We start from the raw sequence: 19,129 nt of genomic DNA on the forward strand, positions 1-19,129 counted from the left end.
TGACTTCTCTGTGCCTCAGTTACCTCATCTTTAAAATGGGGATTAAGACTGTAAGCCCCCTGTGGGACAACCTGATCACCTTGTAACCTCCCCAGCGCTTAGAACAGTGCTTTGCACATAGTAAGTGCTTAATAAATGCCATTATTATTATTATTCTACTACATCCCAGCCCTCACACTTCACTGGTCTAAAATCAACCTTCTCACTGTACCACCATCTCATCTGTCTTGCTGTCGACCCATCTCCTGCCTCCGGTTTGAAATCCTCTCCCTTTTCATAATAGACAGACAATCCCTTTCCCCGCTTCAACATCTCATCGAAGGCATATCTGCTCCAAGAGGCCTTCCCTGACTAAACCCTCCATTCCCCGTTTCCCACTCACTTCAATAATAATAATAATAATTATGGTATTTGTTAAGTGCTTACTATGCCACCTTGACTTGCTCCCTTTATTCAGCCTCCTTTCCAGCTCCACAGCACTTACGTACCTATCTGTAATTTTATTTATTTGTATTCCAGTCTGTTGCCCCCTCTGGGTTGTGAGCTCATTGTGGGCAGGGAATGTGTCTGTTCTAGTGTTGTATTGTACTCTCCCCAGCACTAAGTACAGTGCTCTGCACACAGTAAGGGCTCAATAAATACAATTGACCGAATGACCGCCTGACTAGAGAACCTCAGATTTATAATGAATGGAGAAGCAGCCTGGCCTAGTAGAAAGAGCATGAGCTTGCGAGTCAGAGGACCTGAGTTCTAATTCCGGCTCCGCCCTGGCCAGTCGCTTCTCTTCTCTGTTCCTCAATCCCTTCACCTGTCAAATGGGGTACCTGTGATCCCCGGGTGGGATGAAGACCATATCCGACCTGATTAGCTCATATTTATCCCAGTGCTTAGTTACATTGCCTGGCACATAGTAGGTACTTAATAAATACCATTAAAATGAAAAAGAAAAACAAACAAAAAACAACCCTTGGAGGGTAAAGATGCAGTGTGAGTGTTTTTGAGATAGGTGCTTGCCCTACTCTTTAAAAGGTCTGGAAATCCTCAGTGTCAGAAGCTCTGCTGGGCACTGTAAGAAATCAATCAATCCGTGTTATTTCACTGTGTGCAGAGCACTGTACTAAGCACTTGGGAGAATATGATAAAACAATATAAAGGACACATTTCCTTCCCACAAGGAGCTTCCTGTCTAGAGGGAATCCCCAGTAGGGCTTCATTTTGCTCCAGTTGGCCCCTTTTAAGGAATAAATGAATCTTGAAAACGCGAAAGGCTACTTGGGGCTCATTCAAGAAGAATTCATTCTTTTAAATTGCCTCTGGGAGCTAGATTCCAAAAAAGAAGAAAAGGTCAGCCCGTACAACAAATTCCCTACCCAAAAAGCTCCGAAAGATAGCAACAGGCCTGCTCCCTGCTAGATTCGGGGTGGGGTGGTTGTGGGGGAAGGAGAGTTCAGGCCGGGCTCTGTTGCTATTTCTGCCTGCGTCATTAGGAACGGCTATTTTTGAGCAAAAGCTTCTTAAAGAATAGAAGACGAGGAGGCAAAATCCAAAACAGCACCAGGCACGGCAAGCGTCAAACATGGTTACACAACGAGGGATGGGTTTGGGGGGCATCAAGTAGGGCTCTTTCAGCTACACGTACACTCCTAGTAAAATTTCACCTTCGGTGGTGTCTTCTTCCAATATCAAGCAATCAATTGCTGAAAAGCATCTACTGAGTGCTTACCCTGGGCGGAGCATTGCACTAAGCGCTTGGGAGAGTAAAACACAATAGAGTGGTAGGCATATTCCCTGCTCACAATGAGCTTAGAGTCTAGAGAGGGAGACAGACATGAATATAAATAAATTACGGATAGGTATTTAAGTGCTGTCGGGCTGAGGAGAGGATGAATAAAGGGTGAAAATCCTAGTGCAAGGGTGATGTAGAAAGGGGTGGGAGCAAAGGAAATGAGGGATTGCCCGCAATGAGCTTACTGCCTTGAGGACAATAGACGGTGAGGCGGGGGTCTTCCGGCTCTGTTACTAACAGTGGATCAGTGCTTAGAACAGTGCTTTGCACATAGTAAGCGCTGAACAAATACCATCATTATTATTATCGACCCAGAGCTGTCTCTAGAAGGATTTATCTGGGGAATTTTCCCTAAATCCAGTTCCTATGAGGGTTTAGCCTCTCCCAGTAAGCCGGGCAGAACTCCCATAGGATTCCTAAAATCTAATATTCTTCTTTGATGTCATCTGGCAAGTAGGAGTCAAGAAACTAGGATAATGTTACCTTTGGCGAGCTCAGAAAAGAGCATTTACCAGCCTGATCTTTGAGTGGCTTCCCCGGGACACTGTCCTTGAAGCAAAAATACTTGTCAATGGTATTCAAGGAGCACACCGTAACGTGGCCTGGAAAATCAAGGGGATCTGCTCATTCAGGGAAGCAGTGTGGCCTAGTGGCTAGACTACGGGCTTGGGAGTCAGAAGAACCTGAGTTCTAATCCCGGCTCTGCCATTTGTCTGCTGTGTGACCTTAACTTCTCTGGGCCTCAGTTACCTCATCTGTAAGATGATCATTAAGACTGTGAGCCCCATGTGGAACGCGGACTGTGTCCAAACTGATTAGCTTGTATCTGCCCCGGCACTTGACATATAGTAAGAACTTAAGACTGTGAGCCCGTTGTTGGGTAGGGACCGTCTCTATATGTTGCCAACTTGTACTTCCCAAGCTCTTAGTACAGTGCTCTGCACACAGTAAGCGCTCAATAAATACGATTGACTGAATGAACTTAAGAAATACCATAAAAACAATTCAGAGAACTTTCCTTCTGAAATCAATCAATCAAAAGTATTTATTACACTTTACACTAAATGCTTGGGAGAGTACAATATAACAATACAACAGACACATTCCTTGAAAGTGAAGATGATGCTTGCAAGACTTCTGCTAGATCCGGTAACAAAGACATCCATCCCATGACCTGCTGGGAAATGCAGACCGTCCACTTCTCCTCCCATTCATTCATTCAATTGTATTTATTGAGCACTTACTGTGTGCAGAGCACTGTACTAAGCCCTTGGGAAGTACAAGTTGGCAACATCTAGAGATGGTCCCTACCCAACAATGGGCTCACAGTCTAGAAGGGGGAGACAGACAACCAAACAAAACAAGTGGACAGGTGTCAAGTCGTCAGAACAAATAGAATTAAAGCTAAATGCACATCATTAACAAAATGAATAGAATAGTAAGTCTGTACAAGTAAAATAAATAGAGTAATAAATCTGTACAAACATATATACAGGTGCTGTGGGGAGGGGAAGGAGGTAGGGTGGGGGGATGGGGAAGGGGAGAGGAAAAAGGGGGCTCAGTCTGGGAAGGCCTCCTGAAGGAGGTGAGCTCTCAGTAGGGCTTTGAAGGGAAGAAGAGAGCTAGCTTGGCGGATGTGAGGAGGGAGGAAGGGCATTCCAGGCCAGGGGGAGGACGTGGGCCGGGGTTCGACGGCGGGACGGGCGAGAATGAGGTACAGTGAGGAGGTGAGCGGCGGAGGGTGTGGGCTGGGCTGGAGAAGGAGAGAAGGGAAGTGAGGTAGGAGGGGGCGAGGTGATGGAGAGCTTTGAAGCCGAGAGGGAGGAGTTTTTGCTTGGTGGTTGACTGGCAGCCATTGGAGATTTTTGAGGAGGGGAGTAACATGCCCAGAACGCTTCTGCACAAAGATGATCCAGGCAGCAGCGTGAAGTATAGACTGAAGTGCAGAGAGGCAGGAGGATGGAAGATCAGAGAGGAGGCTGATGCAGTAATCCAGTAGGGATAAAATGAGAGATTGAACCAGCAAGGTAGCGGTTTGGATGGAAAGGAAAGGGCGGATCTTGGTGATGTTGACTACGGCATCAACCTCTTTGCTGACTTCCCAGCTTCCTGTCTCTCCCCACTCTGGGCCATACTTCTCTCTGCTTCCCGGATCGTTTTTCCAAAAAACTGTTCAGTCCGCATTTTTCCACTCCTCAAGAACATCCGGTGGTTGCCCGTCCGCCTCTGCATCAAACCAAAATGCCTTACCAGTGGCTTTAAAGGACTCAATCACCTTGGCTCCTCCTGCCTCACCTCACTGATTTCTGACCCCCACCCAGCCTGCACAGTTTGCTGCTCTTATGCTAACCTACTCCCTGTAGCTTGATTTCATCTATCTCACCACCAACCCCTTGCCCCTTTCCTGCCTGTGCTCGTTATGCACTAAATCGTATTTATTGAGCGCTTACTGTGTGCAGAGCACTGTACTAAACACTTGGGAAATACAAGTTGGCAACATATAGAGACGGTCCCTACCCAACAGTGGGCTCACAGTCTCTGTGAGCCCGTTGTCTAGACTGTGAGCCCGTTGTTGGGTAGGGACCGTCTCTATATGTTGCCAACTTGTACTTCCAAGTGCTTAGTACAGTGCTCTGCACACAGTAAGCACTCAATAAATACAATTGAATGAATGAATGAATGGAACTCCCTCCCCCTTCATATCTGATGGACCATCACTCTCCACCTTCAAAGGCTGATTAAAATCACATTTCCTCCAAGAGGCCTTCTCTGACTAAACCCTCATTTCCCTTTCTTCCTCTCCCTTCTGTGTGTCCTTTCCACAGGATTCATACCCTTTATTCACCCCGCCCTCAGCCCTACAGCACTTATGAACGTACGTGTAGTCTATTTTAATGTCTATCTCCCCCTTTAAACTGTAAGCTCCTTGTGGGCAGGGAACATGCCTACCAACTCTATTATATTACACTCTCCCAAGAGCTTAGGCAGTGCTCTGCAATCAGTAAATGCTCAATAAATACCACTGATTGATCGATGGCAGTCGAGTTTGCCAAGTCCTCTCCACCACGTGGGAATCAAACCCTCTGAAGGAAGATTAAGCTGAAGTGCAGCTTATGTGGAGAACTGTTTGGGGAAGTGGGGAACTGTTTGGGGAAGCCACTCGAGATAAAATTGTGTGTGTCTCTTTCAAGCATAAGCAACGTGCAGCGTTCTGATAACGGATCCTACGTCTGCAAGCTGAAAATCAACCAGGAGGAAGTAGTGTCCGATCCCATTGACTTCGAAGTAGAAGGTGAGACCTAACCCACGCTAAGTGAGTCTAATCTTCCATGGACTTAAGGGCGGGAAAAAAATCCGGGCCTTCCTGAGATTTAGTTCATACCCGGTTCATGATTTTGGCAATAAGTCCCAAGCGTTTGCCAGCCTGCTACGTGCTTTTAGAGAAGCAACATGGCTTAGTGGAAAGAGCACGGGCTTGGGAGTCAGAGGTCGTGAGTTCTAATTCCGGCTCCAGCCATTTGTCTCTGTGTGGTTGGGTAAATCACTTAACTTCTCTGTGCCTCAGTCACCTCATCTGTAAAATGGGGATTAAGATTGTGAGCCCCACTTGGGACAACCTGATTACCTTATAATAATAATAATAATAATAATGATAACATTTATTAAGCGCTAACTGTGTGCAAAACACTGTTCTAAGCGCTGGGGAGGTCACAAGGTAATGAGGTTGTCGCACGGGGGGCTTACAGTCTTAACCCCCATTTTACAGATGAGGGAACTGAGGCCCAGAGAAGTTAAGTGACTTGCCCAAAGTCACACAGCTGACAAGTGGCAGAGGTGGGATTTGAACCCATGACGTCTGACTCCAAAGCCCGTGCTCTTTCCACTGAGCCATGCTGCTTCTCTTGTACCTCACTGCTTAGTATGGTGCTTGGCATATAGTAAGTGCTTAACAAATGCCATCATTATTATTTCCTGGATGCAGGAGTCTTCCGAGAATAATAATAATTACAGTATTTGTTAAGCACTCACTAAGTGGTAATAATAATAATAATGTTGGTATTTGGTAAGCGCCTACTATGTGCCAAGCACTGTTCTAAGCGCTGGGGGAGATACACGGTAATCAGGTTGTCTCACGGGGGGCTCACAGTCTTCATCCCCATTTTACAAATGAGGTAACTGAGGCCCAGAGAAGTTGAGTGACTTGCCCATAGTCACACAGATGACAATTAGCAGACCGGGATTTGAACCCATGACCTCTGACTCCAAAGCCCGGGCTCTTTCCACTGAGCCACGCTGCTTCTCCAGCGAGTACTTCCCAAGCGCTTAGTACAGTGCTCTGCGCACAGTAAGCACTCAATAAATACAATTGATTGATTGATTGATTGAGTAGCGAGTGGCTAATAAGTGGCGGAGCCGGAGTTAGAACCCACGACCTCTGACTCCCAGAGGTAGGCACTGTACTAAGCACTGGGAAGAGTTGAGGTGATCAGGTCAGGCACAGTTCTGTCCCACGTGGGGCTCACCTGCTAAGGAGAAGGAGGAACAGGATTTTGGAGTCACCGGGTCACCCAGGCTGCCGGGGGGCTCAGTGGACCCTCTCTCCCCTCCCTGATTTGGGGGGCAGAAGGTGGGCCTGGCTCCCCACCAGACCCAGAGACGTTGTTGAGAGGCTGCTAGGGAGGATGAGACGGCAGGCACAAGAGGAAACGACTGAAGTGGGACGTTTTCCTCCCTCTGCCCCTAGCTAGGTTAACGATAATGATGATTACGGCACTCCTTAGGCACTTACTTTGTGCCAAGCGCTGGGACAGATACACGTTCTTCAGGTTGGACACAGTCCGTATCCCACAGACTTCATCCCCATTTTCCAGCTGAACCAAATGAGGCACAGAGAAGAGAAGTGACTTGCCCAAGGTCACACGGCAAACACTCAGCAGAGCCCGGATTAGATCCCAAGTCATCTGATTCCCAAGCCCGTGCTCTTTCCATTAGGCCACGCTGCTTCTTACCGACCCTATTTTTTTAGCGCTCATTCATTGCCACATCTCCCTTTTCCTCCTTCCTCCTGCTGAAATGATTTTAGTGTCTGACCCACCCAGTTGGTCATCAATCGCCAAAGGGCAGGGATCATTTCTGTATCCCCGAAGGCTCAGTACAGTGTTGTGTTCAGTCGATGCACCTAATTTTGTGCGTTTCGGTAATATTTTCCAGGCTTAATGTGATCTACTCCCTCTTAGATTCTCAGTGTTTAAACCTGATTTTTGTACAAGCCACCCAGGCAGACCAGGCTGCCTTTGATAGAGAAATGTAATTCCCCAGAGCCTGCCTGCTCAGGGCACTAATGAGGAGCTCAGTGACTCTGTGGTAGGTATGGCAGTCTGAGTTACAAAACCGGTTTTATTCGTGTTTTCTTCATCTGCCAGTAAAGGCCCTTTGGACGAATTTTTAATAACAGTTTAGGAATCTTCAGGGTAATTTTGAGTGGACACAGAGGTGACTTTGCTTTTGGAGAAGCCACATGGCTTAGTGGAAAGAGCACAGGCCTGGGCGTCGGAGGACCTGGGTTCTAATCCCGGATCTGCCACTTGTCAGCTGTGTGACCTGGGGCAAGTCGCTTAACTTCTCTGGGCCTCAGCTTCCTCATCTGTAAAGCAGATGTTAAATCCTGCTCCTTCCTACTTGGACTGTGAGTCCCTTGTGGGACTGGGACTGTGTCCAACCTGATAACCTCGAATCTATAGCGGCACTTAGAAAAGCGCTGGGCTTAGTAAGAACTACCATTAAAAAAAACAACAACCAAGAAACTTTGCTTAGACCAACAGGAAGTGGTCTCAGTCTGTCATATTTATTGAGCGCTTACTGTGTGCAGAACTCTGGATTGTTGAGGACAGGGAATGTGTCTGCTTATTATTGTATCATATTCTCCCAAGTGCTTAGTACAGTGCTTTGTACACAGTTAAGCTCTCATAAATTCGATTGAATGAAGCAATACTAAATGCTTGACACCTGTCTACATGTTTTGTTTTGTTTTGTTGTCTGTCTCCCCCTTCTAGACTGGGAACCCGCTGTTGGGTAGGGACGTCTCTATATGTTTCTGACTTGTACTTCCCAAGTGCTTAGTACAGTGCTCTGCACACAATAAGCGCTCAATAAATACAATTGAATGAATGAATGAGAGAATACAATACAACAATAAACAGACACGTTCCCTGCCAACAACAAGCTTATTCATTCATTCATTCATTCATTCAATCGTATTTATTGAGTGCTTACTGTGTGCCGAGCACTGTACTAAGTGCTTGGGAAGTACAAGTTGGCAAAATATAGAGACGGTCCCTACACAGCAGCAGGCTCACAGTTTAAAGGGGGAGATAGACATTAATATGAATAAAAAATTACAGATATTCCTATATATGTTCTTTAAAATGGGAGTCCACAGGACTTCAAGTGCTTAATAGAGTGTCCTGCACACAATAAGTGCTCAGTAAATACGATTGATTGATTGATAAACTGTTTTCTGCATCTTATCAAGTGGGCTGAGGGAAAGATGATGCACTGATACCCCAACTGCAATTCTTCGTCTCCTCTGTAGGACTGCCTCACTTCATTCGGCACCCTGGGAGCTTGAATGTGAGCAGAAACACCACCTTCAACCTCACCTGTCACGCTGTGGGTCCTCCTGAACCCGTCAAGATCTACTGGATTAGAAATAGCAGGCGAGTGGACACGGTGCAGGAGAAATCTCCTTCCACACTAACTGTTGCAGGTAAGCAATTTGATAACATTGTCCCAGGACCCACAGAAACTTCATACCTGGGGCCTTTGGAGCCTCTAACTTCAACAATTTCTCTTCTTTCTAGACTGTGAGCCCGCTGTTGGGTAGGGACCACCTCTATATGTTGCCAACTTGCACTTCCCAAGCGCTTAGTACAGTGCTCTGCACACAGTAAGCACTCAATAAATACAATTGATGATGATGATGATGATGATGACTCCCAGGCCCGTGCCCCGTCCTCATGCAGCAAACCTTGTGACTCCCAGGCCCGTGCCCCAACCCCATGCAGCAGACAAATGGCAGCAGACCTTGTGACTCCCAGGCCCGTGCCCTAACCCCATGCCATACTGCTTATCTATCGATGGTTATCGATTGATCTCTGCTATGTACTGAGCACTCGCTCGCTTTGTGGCACGGGCTTTGGAGTCAGAGGTCATGGGTTCAAACCCCGGCTCCGCCAACTATCAGCTGTGTGACTTTGGGCAAGTCACTTCACTTCTCTGGGCCTCAGTTACCTCATCTGTCAAAAGGGGATTGAGACTGTGAGCCCCACGTGGGACAACCTGATCACCTTGTAACATCCCCAGCGCTTAGAACAGTGCTTTGCACATAGTAAGCGCTTAACAAATACCATCATTATTATTATTAGATACATGTTGATCAGTGTGGACACAATCCCTGTCCCAAATGGGGCTCACAGTCTTAAATTGGAGGGGGGCGGACTTAATCCTCATTTATCAATCCATCAAATAATGGTATTTGTCTGTCTCCCCCTTCTAGACTGTGAGCCCGTTGTTGGATAGGGGCCGTCTCTATACGTTACCGACTTGGACTTCCCAAGTGCTTAGTACAGTGCTCTGCACGCAGTAAGCGCTCAATAAATACGATTGATGATGATGATGATGATGATGATGACTCCCAGGCCCGTGCCCCGTCCCCATGCAGCAAACCTTGTGACTCCCAGGCCCGTGTCCTAACCCCATACCATACTGCTTATCTATCGATGGTTATCGATTGATCTCTGCTATGTACTGAGTGCTCGCTCGCTTTGTGGCACGGGCTTTGGAGTCAGAGGTCATGGGTTCAAACCCCGGCTCAGCCAACTGTCAGCTGTGTGACTTTGGGCAAGTCACTTCACTTCTTGGGGCCTCAGTTACCTGCTCATTCAAGCTCTCATCCTATCCCGTCTGGACTACTGCATCAGCCTTCTCTCTGATCTCCCATCCTCGGGTCTCTCCCCACTTCAATCCATACTTCATGCTGCTGCCCGGATTATCTTTGTCCAGAAACGCTCTGGGCATATTACTCCCCTTCTCAAAAATCTCCAGTGGCTACCAATCAATCTGCGCATCAGGCAGAAACTCCTCACCCTGAGCTTCAAGGCTGTCCATCCCCTCGCCCCCTCCTACCTCACCTCCCTTCTCTCCTTCTCCAGCCCGGCCCGCACCCTCCGCTCCTCCGCCACTAATCTCCTCACTGTACCTCGTTCTCGCCTGTCCCGCCATCGACCCCCGGCCCATGTCATCCCCTGGGCCTGGAATGCCCTCCCTCTGCCCATCCGCCAAGCTAGCTCTCTTCCTCCCTTCAAGGCCCTACTGAGAGCTCACCTCCTCCAGGAGGCCTTCCCAGACTGAGCCCCTTCCTTCCTCTCCCCTTCGTCCCCCTCTCCATCCCCCTGTCTTACCTCCTTCCTTTCCCCACAGCACCTGTATATATGTATATATGTCTGTACATATTTATTACTCTATTTATTTATTTATTTATTTTACTTGTACGTATCTATTCTATTTATTTTATTTTGTTAGTATGTTTGGTCTTGTTCTCTGTCTCCCCCTTTTAGACTGTGAGCCCACTGTTGGGTAGGGACTGTCTCTATATGTTGCCAACTTGTACTTCCCAAGCGCTTAGTACAGTGCTCTGCACACAGTAAGCGCTCAAGAAATACGATTGACGATGATGATGATGATGATGATGACGACTCCCAGGCCCGTGCCCCAACCCCATGCAGCAGACAAATGGCAGCAAACCTTGTGACTCCCAGGCCCATGCCCTAACCCCATGCCATACTGCTTATCTATCGATGGTTATTGATTGATCTCTGCTATGTACTGAGCACTCGCTCGCTTTGTGGCGCAGGCTTTGGAGTCAGAGGTCATAGGTTCAAACCCCGGCTCCGCCAACTGTCATCTGTGTGACCTTGGGCAAGTCACTCCACTTCTCTGGGCCTCAGTTCCCTCATCTGTAAAACGGGGATTGAGACTGTGAGCCCCACGTGGGACAACCTGATCACCTTGTAAACTCCCCAGCGCTTAGAACAGTGCTTTGCGCATAGTAAGCACTAAACAAATACCATCATTATTATTATTAGATGCATGTTGATCAGTGTGGACACAATCCCTGCCCCAAATGGGGCTCAGTCTTAAATTGGAGGGGGGCGGATTTAATCCTCATTTATCAATCCATCAAATAATGGTATTTGTCTGTCTCCCCCTTCTAGACTGTGAGCCCGTTGTTGGGTAGGGGCCGTCTCTATATTTTACCGACTTGGACTTCCCAAGCGCTTAGTACAGTGCTCTGCACGCAGTAAGCGCTCAATAAATACGATTGATGATGATGATGATGATGATAATGATGATGATGACTCCCAGGCCCGTGCCCCCTCCCCATGCAGCAAACCTAGTGACTCCCAGGCCCGTGCCCCAACCCCAGGCAGCAGACAAATGGCAGCAAACCTTGTGACTCCCAGGCCCATGCCCTAACCCCATGCCATACTGCTTATCTATCGATGGTTATCGATTGATCTTTGCTATGTACTGAGCGCTCGCTCGCTTTGTGGCACGGGCTTTGGAGTCAGAGGTCATGGGTTCAAACCCCGGCTCCGCCAACTGTCAGCTGTGTGACTTTGGGCAAGTCACTTCACTTCTCTTGCCTCAGTTACCTGCTCATTCAAGCTCTCATCCTATCCCGTCTGGACTACTGCATCAGCCTTCTCTCTGATCTCCGATCCTTGTGTCTCTCCCCACTTCAATCCATACTTCATGCTGCTGCCCGGATTGTCTTTGTCCTGAAACGCTCTGGGCGTATTACTCCCCTTCTCAAAAATCTCCAGTGGCTACCAATCAATCTGCGCATCAGGCAGAAACTCCTCACCCTGAGCTTCAAGTCTGTCCATCACCTCGCCCCCTCCTACCTCACCTCCCTTCTCTCCTTCTCCAGCCCACCCCGCACCCTCTGCTCCTCTGCCGCTAATCTCCTCACCGTACCTCGTTCTCACCTGTCCTGCCGTCGACCCCTGGCCCACGTCATCCCCCGGGCCTGGAATGCCCTCCCTCTGTCCATCCGCCAAGCTCTTCCTCCCTTCAAGGCCCTACTGAGAGCTCACCTCCTCCAGGAGGCCTTCCCAGACTGAGCCCCTTCCTTCCTCTCCCCCTCGTCCTCCTCTCCATCCCCCCATCTTACCTCCTTCCCTTCCCCACAGCACCTGTCTGTACATATTTATTACTCTATTTATTCATTTATTTATTTTACTTGTACAAATCTATTCTATTTATTTTATTTTGTTAGTATGTTTGGTTTTGTTCTCTGTTTCCCCCTTTTAGACTGTGAGCCCACTGTTGGGTTGGGACTGTCTCTATATGTTGCCCACTTGTACTTCCCAAGCGCTTAGTACAGTGCTCTGCACACAGTAAGCGCTCAATAAATACGATTGATGATGATGATGATTATGATGATGACTCCCAGGCCCGTGCCCCAACCCCATGCAGCAGACAAATGGCAGCAAACCTCGTGACTCCCAGGCCCGTGCCCTAACCCCATGCCATACTGCTTATCTATCGATGGTTATCGATTGATCTCTGCTCTGTACTGAGCACTCACTCGCTTTGTGGCACGACCTTTGGAGTCAGAGGTCATGGGTTCAAACCCCGGCTCCGCCAACTGTCAGCTGTGTGACTTTGGGCAAGTCACTTCACTTCTCTGGGCCTCAGTTCCCTCATCTGTAAAACGGGGATTGAGACTGTGAGCCCCACGTGCGCCAACCTGATCACCTTGTAACCTCCCCAGCGCTTAGAACAGTGCTTTGCACATAGTAAGCGCTTAACAAATACCATCATTATTATTATTAGATACATGTTGATCAGTGTGGACACAATCCCTGTCCCAAATGGGGCTCAGTCTTAAATTGGAGGGGGGCGGACTTAATCCTCATTTATCAATCCATCAAATAATGGTATTTGTCTGTCTTCCCCTTCTAGACTGTGAGCCCGTTGTTGGGTAGGGGCCATCTCTATATGTTACCGACTTGGACTTCCCAAGCGCTTAGTACAGTGCTCTGCACGCAGTAAGCGCTCAATAAGTATGATTGATGATGATGATGATGATGATGGTGATGATGATGATGACTACCAGGCCCATGCCCCGTCCCCACGCAGCAAACCTTGTGACTCCCAGGCCCGTGTCCTAATCCCATGCCATACTGCTTATCTATCGATGGTTATCGATTGATCTCTGCTATGTACTGAGCGCTCGCTCACTTTGTAGCACGGGCTTTGGAGTAGAGGTCATGGGTTCAAACCCCAGCTCTGCCAACTGTCAGCTTTTTGACTTTGGGCAAGTCACTTCACTTCTCTGTGCTTTAGTTACCTGCTCATTCAAGCTCTCATCCTATCCCGTCTGGACTACTGCGTCAGCCTTCTCTCTGATTGCCCATCCTCGTGTCTCTCCCCACTTCAATCCATACTTCATGCTGCTGCCTGGATTATCTTTGTCCAGAAACGCTCTGGGCATATTACTCCCCTTCTCAAAAATCTCCAGTGGCTACCAATCAAACTGCGCATCAGGCAGAAACTCCTCATCCTGAGCTTCAAGCCTCTCCATCACCTCACCACCTCCTACCTCCCCTCCCTTCTCTCCTTCTACAGCCCACCCTGCACCTACAGCTCCTCTGCCACTAATCTCCTCACCGTACCTCATTCTCGCCTGTCCCGCCATCGACCCCCAGCCCACGTCATCCCCCCAGGCCTGGAATGCCCTTCCTCTGCCCATCTGCCAAGCTAGCTCTCTTCCTCCTTTAATGCCCTGCTGAGAGCTCACCTCCTCCAGGAGGCCTTCCCAGACTGAGCCCCTTCCTTCCTCTCCCCTTCGTCCCCCTCTCCATCCCCCCATCTTACCTCCTTCCCCCACCTTACCTCCTTCCTACCTGTATATATGTACATATGTCTATACATATTTATTACTCTATTTATTTATTTTACTTGTACATATCTATTCTATTTATTTTATTTTGTTAGTATGTTTGGTTCTGTTCTCTGTCTCCCCCTTTTAGACTGTGAGCCCACTGTTGGGTAGGGACTGTCTCTATATGTTGCCAACTTGTACTTCCCAAGCGCTTAGTACAGTGCTCTGCACACAGTAAGCGCTCAATAAATACGATTGATGTTGATGATGATGATGATGATGATGATGACTCCCAGGCCCGTGCCCCAGCCCCATGCAGCAGACAAATGGCAGCAATCCTCGTGACTCCCAGGCCCGTGCCCTAACCCCATGCCATACTGCTTATCTATCGATGGTTATCGATTGATCTCTGCTATGTACTGAGCGCTCGCTCGCTTTGTGGCACGGGCTTTGGAGTCAGAGGTCATGAGTTCAAACCCCGGCTTCACCAACTTTCAGCTGTGTGACTTTGGGTAAGTCACTTCACTTCTCTGTGCCTCAGTTACCTGCTCATTCAAGCTCTCATCCTATCCCTTCTGGACTACTGCATCAGCCTTCTCTCTGATCTCCCATCCTCGTGTCTCTCCCCACTTCAATCCATACTTTATGCTGCTGCCCGGATTGTCTTTGTCCAGAAACGCTCTGGGCATATTACTCCCCTTCTCAAAAATCTCCAGTGGCTACCAATCAATCTGTGCATCAGGCAGACACTCCTCACCCTGAGCTTCAAGGCTGTCCATCACCTCGCCCCCTCCTACCTCACCTCCCTTCTCTCCTTCTCCAGCCCACCCCACACCCTCCACTGCTCTGCCGCTAATCTCCTCACCGTACCTCGTTCTCGCCTGTCCCGGCATCAACCCCCGGCCCGCGGCATCCCCCGGGCCTGGAATGCCCTCCCTCTGCCCATCCGCCAAGATAGCTCTCTTCCTCCATTCAGGGCCCTACTGAGAGCTCACCTCCTCCAGGAGGCCTTCCCAGACTAAGCCCCTTCCTTCCTCTCCCCCTCATCCCCCTATCCATCCCCCCATCTTACCTCCTTCCCTTCCCCACAGCACCTGTATATATGTATATATGTCTGTACATATTTATTACTCTGTTTATTTATTTGTTTATTTCACTTGTATGTAACTATTCTATTTATTTTATTTTGTTAGTATGTTTGGTTTTGTTCTCCGTCTCCCCCTTTTAGACTGTGATCCCACTGTTGGGTAGGGACTGTCTCTATATGTTGCCAACGTGTACTTCCCAAGCGCTTAGTACAGTGCTCTGCACACAGTAAGCGCTCAATAAATACGATTGATGATGATGATGATGATGATGATGATGACTCCCAGGCCCGTGCCCCGTCCCCATGCGGCAAACCTTGTGACTCCCAGGCCCGTGCCCTATCCCCACGCAGCAGACAAATGGCAGCAAACCTTGTGACTCCCAGGCCCGTGCCCTAACCTCATGCCATACTGCTTATCTATCGATGGTTATCGATTGATCTCTGCTATGTACTGAGCGCTCACTCGCTTTGTGGCACGGGCTTTGGAGTCAGAGGTCATGTGTTCAAACCCCGGGTCCGCCAACTGTCAGCTGTGTGACTTTGGGCAAGTCACTTCACTTCTCTGGGCCTCAGTTACCTCATCTGTCAAACGGGGATTGAGACTGTGAGCCCTCCGTGGGACAACCTGATCACCTTGTAACCTCCCCAGCGCTTAGAACGGTGCTTTGCACATAGTAAGCGCTTAACAAATAGCATCATTATTATTATTAGATACATGTTGATCAGTGTGGACACAATCCCTGTCCCAAATGGGGCTCACAGTCTTAAATTGGAGGGGGGAGGACTTATTCCTCATTTGTCAATCCATCAAATAATGATATTTGTTTGTCTCCCCCTTCTAGACTGTGAGCCCGTTGTTGGGTAGGGGCCGTCTCTATATGTTACCGACTTGGACTTCCCAAGCGCTTAGTACAGTGTTCTGGACGCAGTAAGCGCTCAATAAATACGATTGATGATGATGATGATGATGATGATGATGATGATGATGATGATGACTACCAGGCCCGTGCCCCGTCCCCATGCAGCAAACCTTGTGACTCCCAGGCCCGTACCCCAACCCCATGCAGCAGACAAATGGCAGCAAACCTTGTGACTCCCAGGCCCATGCCCTAACCCCATGCCATACTGCTTATCTATCGATGGTTATCGATTGATCTCTGCTATGTACTGAGCACTCGCTCGCTTTGTGGCACAGGCTTTGGAGTCAGAGGTCATGGATTCAAACCCCGGCTCCACCAACTGTCAGCTGTGTAACTTTGGGCAAGTCACTTCACTTCTCTTGCCTCAGTTACCTGCTCATTCAAGCTCTCATCCTATCCTGTCTGGACTACTGCATCAGCCTTCTCTCTGATCTCCCATCCTCGTGTCTCTCCCCACTTCAATCCATACTTCATGCTGCTGCCCGGATTATCTTTGTCCAGAAACGCTCTGGGCATATTACTCCCCTTCTCAAAAATCTCCAGTGGCTACCAATCAATCTGTGCATCAGGCAGAAACTCCTCACCCTGAGCTTCAAGGCTGTCCATCCACTCGCCCCCTCCTACCTCACCTCCCTTCTCTCCTTCTACAGCCCACCCCGCACCCTCCGCTGCTCTGCCACTAATCTCCTCACCGTACCTCGTTCTTGCCTGTCCCGCCATCGACCCCCGGCCCACGTCATCCCCCGGGCCTGGAATGCCCTCCCTCTGCCCATCCGCCAAGATAGCTCTCTTCCTCCCTTCAAGTCCCTACTGAGAGCTCACCTCCTCCGGGAGGCCTTCCCAGACTGAGCCCCTTCCTTCCTCTCCCCCTCGTCCCCCTCTCCATCCCCCCATCTTACCTCCTTCCCTTCCCCACAGCACCTGTATATATGTATATATGTCTGTATATATTTATTACTCTATTTATTCATTTATTTATTTTACTTGTACAAATCTATTCTATTCATTTTATTTTGTTAGTATGTTTGGTTTTGTTCTCTGTTTCCCCCTTTTAGACTGTGAGCCCACTGTTGGGTAGGGACTGTCTCTATATGTTGCCAACTTGTACTTCCCAAGCGCTTAGTACAGTGCTCTGCACACAGTAAGCACTCAATAAATACGATTGATGATGATGATGATTATGATGATGACTCCCAGGCCTGTGCCCCGTCCCCATGCAGCAAACCTTGTGACTCCCAGGCCCCTGCCCTAACCCCATGCCATACTGCTTATCTATCGATGGTTATCGATTGATCTCTGCTCTGTACTGAGCGCTCGCTCGCTTCGTGGCACAGGCTTTGGAGTCAGAGGTCATGGGTTCCAACCCCGGCTCCGCCAACTGTCAGCTGTGTGACTTTGGGCAAGTCACTTCACTTCTCTGGGCCTCAGTTCCCTCATCTGTCAAATGGAGATTGAGACTGTGAGCCCCACGTGGGCCAACCTGATCACCTTGTAACCTCCCCAGCGCTTAGAACAGTGCTTTGCACATAGGAAGCGCTTAACAAATACCATCATTATTATTATTAGATACATGTTGATCAGTGTGGACACAATCCCTGTCCCAAATGGGGCTCACGGTCTTAAATTGGAGGGGGGCGGACTTAATCCTCATTTATCAATCCATCAAATAATGGTATTTGTCTGTCTCCCCCTTCTAGACTGTGAGACCGCTGTTGGGTAGGGGCCGTCTCTATATGTTACCGACTTGGACTTCCCAAGCGCTTAGTACAGTGCTCTGCACGCAGTAAGCGCTCAATAAATACGATTGATGATGATGATGATGATGATGATGACTCCCAGGCCCGTGCCCCGTTCCCATGCAGCATACCTTGTGACTCCCAGGCCCGTACCCCAACTCCATGCAGCAGACAAATGGCAGCAAACCTTGTGACTCCCAGGCCCGTGTCCTAACCCCATGCCATACTGCTTATCTATCGATGGTTATTGATTGATCTCTGCTATGTACTGAGCACTCGCTCGCTTTGTGTCACGGGCTTTGGAGTCAGAGGTCATGGGTTCAAACCCCGGCTCCTCCAACTGTCAGCTGTGTGACTTTGGGCAAGTCACTTCACTTCTCTGTGCCTCAGTTACCTGCTCATTCAAGCTCTCATCCTATCCCGTGTGGACTACTGGATCAGCCTTCTCTCTGATCTCCCATCCTCGTGTCTCTCCCCACTTCAATCCATACTTCATGCTGCTGCCCGGAATGTCTTTGTCCAGAAACACTCTGGGCATATTACTCCCCTTCTCAAAAATCTCCAGTGGCTACCAGTCAATCTGTGCATCAAGCAGACACTCCTCACCCTGAGCTTCAAGGCTGTCTATCACCTTGCTCCCTCTTACCTCTCCTCCCTTCTCTCCTTCTCCAGCCCACCCCGCACCCTCCACTCCCCTGCCGCTAATCTCCTCACTGTACCTCATTCTCGCCTGTCCCACCATCGACCCCCGGCCCACGTCATCCCCCGGGCCTGGAATGCCCTCCCTCTGCCCATCCGCCAAGCTAGCTCTCTTCCTCCCTTCAAGGCCCTACTGAGAGCTCACCTCCCCCAGGAGGCCTTCCCAGACAGAGCCCCTTCCTTCCTCTCCCCCTCGTCCCCCTCTCCGTCCCCCCATCTTACCTCCTTCCCTTCCCCACAGCACCTGTATATATGTATATATGTCTGTACATATTTATTACTCTATTTATTTATTTATTTATTTTACTTGTACATATCTATTCTATTTATTTTATTTTGTTAGTATGTCTTGTTTTGTTCTCTGTCTCCCCCTTTTAGACTGTGATCCTACTGTTGGGTAGGGACTGTCTCTATATGTTGCCAACTTGGACTTCCCAAGCGCTTAGTACAGTGCTCTGCACACAGTAAGCGCTCAATAAATACGATTGATGATGATGATGATGATGATGATGATGATGATGATGATGATGATGACGATGATGACTCCCAGACCCGTGCCCCGTCCCCATGCAGCAAACCTTGTGACTCCCAGGCCCGTGCCCCAAACCCATGCCATGCTGCTTATCTATCGATGGTTATTGATTGATCTCTGCTATGTACTGAGTGCTCGCTCACTTTGTGGCATGGGCTTTGGAGTCAGAGGTCATGGGTTCAAACCCCGGCTTCGCCAACTGTCAGCTGTGTGACTTTGGGCAAGTCACTTCACTTCTCTGGGCCTCAGTTCCCTCATCTGTCAAACGGGGATTGAGACTGTGAGCCCCACGTGGGACAACCTGATCACCTTGTAACCTCCCAAGCACTTAGAACAGTGCTTTGCACATAGTAAGCGCTTAACAAATGCCATCATTATTATTATTAGATACATGTTGATCAGTGTGGACACAATCCCTG

The 19,129-nt window shown here is 48.8% G+C and overlaps 1 protein-coding gene across 1 annotated transcript in view; it reads left to right on the top strand.

Annotated features, from left to right (window-relative positions):
- MERTK (MER proto-oncogene, tyrosine kinase) overlaps positions 1 to 19,129 on the top strand; it is a 133,600-nt gene that overhangs the window by 28,825 nt on the left and 85,646 nt on the right. Inside the window, 2 exon segments of the mRNA XM_038765628.1 lie at positions 4,978 to 5,078; positions 8,379 to 8,552. Of these exon segments, the coding sequence (XP_038621556.1) occupies positions 4,978 to 5,078; positions 8,379 to 8,552 (275 nt within the window).

This window comes from Tachyglossus aculeatus, chromosome 23 (genome assembly GCF_015852505.1).
Source record: "Tachyglossus aculeatus isolate mTacAcu1 chromosome 23, mTacAcu1.pri, whole genome shotgun sequence".
Classification (NCBI taxonomy): Eukaryota; Metazoa; Chordata; class Mammalia; order Monotremata; family Tachyglossidae; genus Tachyglossus; species Tachyglossus aculeatus.